This window comes from Trypanosoma rangeli, assembly GCF_003719475.1.
Source record: "Trypanosoma rangeli strain AM80 chromosome Unknown Tra_15.4_contig_00297, whole genome shotgun sequence".
Taxonomy (NCBI): Eukaryota; Euglenozoa; class Kinetoplastea; order Trypanosomatida; family Trypanosomatidae; genus Trypanosoma; species Trypanosoma rangeli.
In genome coordinates this window covers 1-3,463 of record NW_021706041.1, presented here as the reverse complement: position 1 = coordinate 3,463, position 3,463 = coordinate 1, and the positions used below count along the sequence as shown (strand labels likewise).

The window sequence follows — 3,463 nt, the reverse complement described above, 5'->3', positions numbered from 1 at the left end:
AGACAGCAACAACAGTCCCATTGTTTTCCGCGTCCCTTTTGATTGTAAGCGTGGTTGCCGCCTGTACTGGCCTTGACATTCCTCGTTATCGCCCACAGTGCACCAAATACGTTCAGCAGCAATCCGGCAGGCACACCCACACAAGGCACGTGCTCTCAACTACGGGCTGTTATTGTTGTGTGACGTCGGGGTTGTAGTTGGGGTCAAGGAAGATCTTTTCGCCCTCCCCATCCTGGACCTCCACCTCAAGCAGATTTCCATCCTTCAGCATCTTTTGAATGACGAGGTTCACGTAACGCAACTCCGCCTCTAGCTGTGATTTATTGAGGGAGCGCACTTGCTCCATGTACCAAGTCACCAGCTCCGCACGGGATGGCGGGCTGGCCTCCCCCAGTGACTGCAGCCTGGCAACAATGCGGTTAACAATCCCAAAGTAGTGGTCGGCACTGATAACCGCTTTTCGAGGTGCAGGCGCTGCGGCTGCCACAGCGGCGGCCGCAGCCTTGCCCCTTTTGCGTCTCGCCGCCGTTGACTGCTCCTTCGTCTTTCCCTGCCGCATCTCTTGCTGCTGCTGCTGCTGCTGCTGCCCCCACTGCTCCTCCAGTGGCTCCTTTTTAACGCCCTCGGAGGCTATTTCAAAGGGATCCAAAGTGCCGACAAGCTCCACCTCGGTCATGTCCAGCGTTGAAAGGGACTGGCGCATGAGCTCCAGGGCCACTTCCACATGAGCCGGCCTCACGTCCTCGCTCATGTACAGCTTCGCCACAGCCTCGGAGAGGCGAATGATGCTCTCCAAAAGACGCGTTGTAACACGGTACACCTTACTGCGGTTGGAGAGGGAGTCCTGCAGCCGCATGTCACGGTACGCCGAGACAATGAGTTGCACCGACTCCTCCTTAAGGCGGGGCGTGAGGGAGCGCGTGTAGCGGAGATACAACTGAAAATCCTCCGGTGAAAATGGTGGACGCACGGCACGGTCACCGAAGCGGTGGAGCCGCAGCAGCTGATCGGCAATCGCGTAGTCCGCGTCGTCGTTGGACTCATCCACGATGACAAACATGAGATCAAACCGGGACATAATGGGCGCCGTCATGGCCACATTCTTCTGCAGGGGCTTGCGACGGTCATACTTCCCCCCAATGGGATTCATCGCCGCGAGGAGTGACGTGCGGGCACTCAACGTCGCCTTAATCCCTGCCTTGGCGATGGAGATGGTTTGCTGCTCCATCGCCTCATGGATCGCCACCTGATCCTTCACCTCCATCTTGTCAAACTCGTCAATGCAGCAGACTCCGCGGTCGCTCAACATGAGAGCCCCTGCCTCGATGGTGCGGTCCCCGGTGTCCGCATCGCGCGTGACGGTCGCCGTGAGACCACTCGCCGTAGAGGCCTTCCCGCTGGTGTACACCCCTCGGGACACGTTGCTTGCCACCCACTTCAAAAACCGCGACTTGGCCGTTGAGGGATCGCCCACAATGCAGACGTTAATGTCCCCCCGCAGCCCGATCTGCTCCAAGGTGCTCTTTGAAACCCCGCCCACCATCTGCAGCAGCAGGCCCAGCTTCACAACATCGTGCTTGAAGATGTTTGGGGCAACACATTCGGTGAGCGCCTTGAGCAGATTATCGTGACTGCGCATCAGCTGCACCTTTTCTAGCTCCGCAGGTGTGAGACGGACATGCGCCCGCTCCGCGGCACCGTCAGCAGAGTCCTTCACCGCCTCCGTCATCTTTCGATCATCACCGTTGGCGTCCGTGATGGTGGTTGCCAAAAAACACATGCGATAGTTGAGCTCCCGCACACCCAAGGCTCGCAGTCCCGTGGCGCCCTCCATCTCCTGCTGCGCCTCCTGCTGCGCTCGCTGCACCCCCGACATCTCCCGCTGCACCTCTCGACGATGAGACTGACTCAGCAGCTTCGCCACCTCGGGAACGACGATGGGGCAGCCAACCGCAATGACACGATCACCCGGCTTCGCCACCTCCACCGCATCGTTACGCGCGATAAGCTCCATGGTGCGCGGTACACACCCCGCAGGAATGTTATTAGCATCCTCCTGCAGCCGTACCTTCTGCCAGTCACCAAACCTCGTCTGCGGATGGCTCGGAACAAGTTGAAAGCGGTTTTTGTTCTCACACTCTGGGTCGCGGCAGGCCGGAGGCTCCGTGTAATGGAATGGCTGTAGAACAGGCTGACTTTCCGTCCCGCAGTCATTGCAGCGAAAAACGCCAACGACCAGCTCCGGTCGCACCTGCGAGGTTCGCGTCACAACGCCTTTAATTGAGCACAGCTGCCCCACCATCGACGCGCGCAGCGCACGGATACCCAAGCAGCGAGGCACGCACGAGAACACCAAACTCGGACTGCACTTGCCACGGTTAGCGTAATCCTCCGCGTAGTACTGGGAAAGCACCTGATGCAGCGCAAGGTCTAGGAAAGGCGCAAAGCGTTGGTAGTCAAACTCAATCGCTGCGCTTGCGTCTTCGTCAAAAAGGCTGAAGTCACCCCATCGTACAACGCACGTCGACCGACCAGTCAACACACGTGCTGATACGCTCCAGTTGTCGCGCAATGTACTGCAGATCGGTGAGCGGCGCAGCGGCGGGGCGCAGAGAAGGGTCCACGAGGCGGCTGAGAAAGACGTACATCGCGTCACGCACCCTGGCACCGTCCGCGTCGACCTCCACCATCACTGGGGGCTCCTCCCGGGGCGCCTCCGCGTCGCCCACCACCGATGCAAGATTCATCCGCTTCACTGGCGGCCGAAGCAGCACCCAACGAGAGACCAAGCACGTAGAGAGAAAAAAAAGAGGGAAAAGGGTTTACCGGCACACCGCCAGCAGCACACCACCACCACCACCCACAAGGCCCGCAAAACGGCAAAACACACAAAATCAACCACAAATAAGCAATGTAGAAAAAAAACAAAAAAATTAAAGCGGAAAAAAAAAAGAATGAAGCCCATGTGCACTGAAAGCGGCAGCGCAGGCAGCCGCACTCCCTTGCATATATATATATATATGGGCGGTGACGGGAGTTACCTCCTGCCAAATCATTTTTTATTCCGCAGAGTTTCCAAAAAAGGGCACATGCCCAACACACAGATATCGCTTTTCTCACGAATGGTGAGCAAAAAAAAGAACAAAATATTATTTTCCGTATTTCAAAAGGCAAAGAGGGGTAGTGCAGAGAGTGCGCAGATTATTATTACTACTGTCTTTATTGCGGCCTGAGTGCGGAGCCCCTTTGGGAGCGCAGTTGTATATCATTCCCCCTCCGCACTTTGTTTGCGCCCGGCCGCTGCCGCTGCGGCTCAAGCAGGCGGTATCACCACTGCGGCGATGGTCACCGCCAGAAGCACAAAGCCACTGAAGCCAATAGCCAAAGCAGCCGCACTGACGTCGCTTCCGACTTGTCGCGCCACCTCCAGTTTCTTTGGACGCTGCTGCTGTTGTCCAATCCC

At 57.5% G+C, this 3,463-nt stretch overlaps 1 protein-coding gene across 1 annotated transcript, besides 1 other annotated feature; it reads right to left on the bottom strand.

Annotated features, from left to right (window-relative positions):
* Positions 1–169: 169 nt before the first annotated feature.
* Positions 170–2,302, bottom strand: TraAM80_07285 (putative DNA replication licensing factor; the record flags this gene model as incomplete). The annotated part of the gene is made up of 1 exon (XM_029384085.1): positions 170–2,302. One exon carries the CDS (start codon positions 2,300–2,302, stop codon positions 170–172), a length of 2,133 nt encoding a protein of 710 aa, XP_029236064.1.
* A 529-nt stretch (positions 2,303–2,831) lies between these two features.
* Positions 2,832–2,861: a microsatellite.
* Positions 2,862–3,463: the final 602 nt, after the last annotated feature.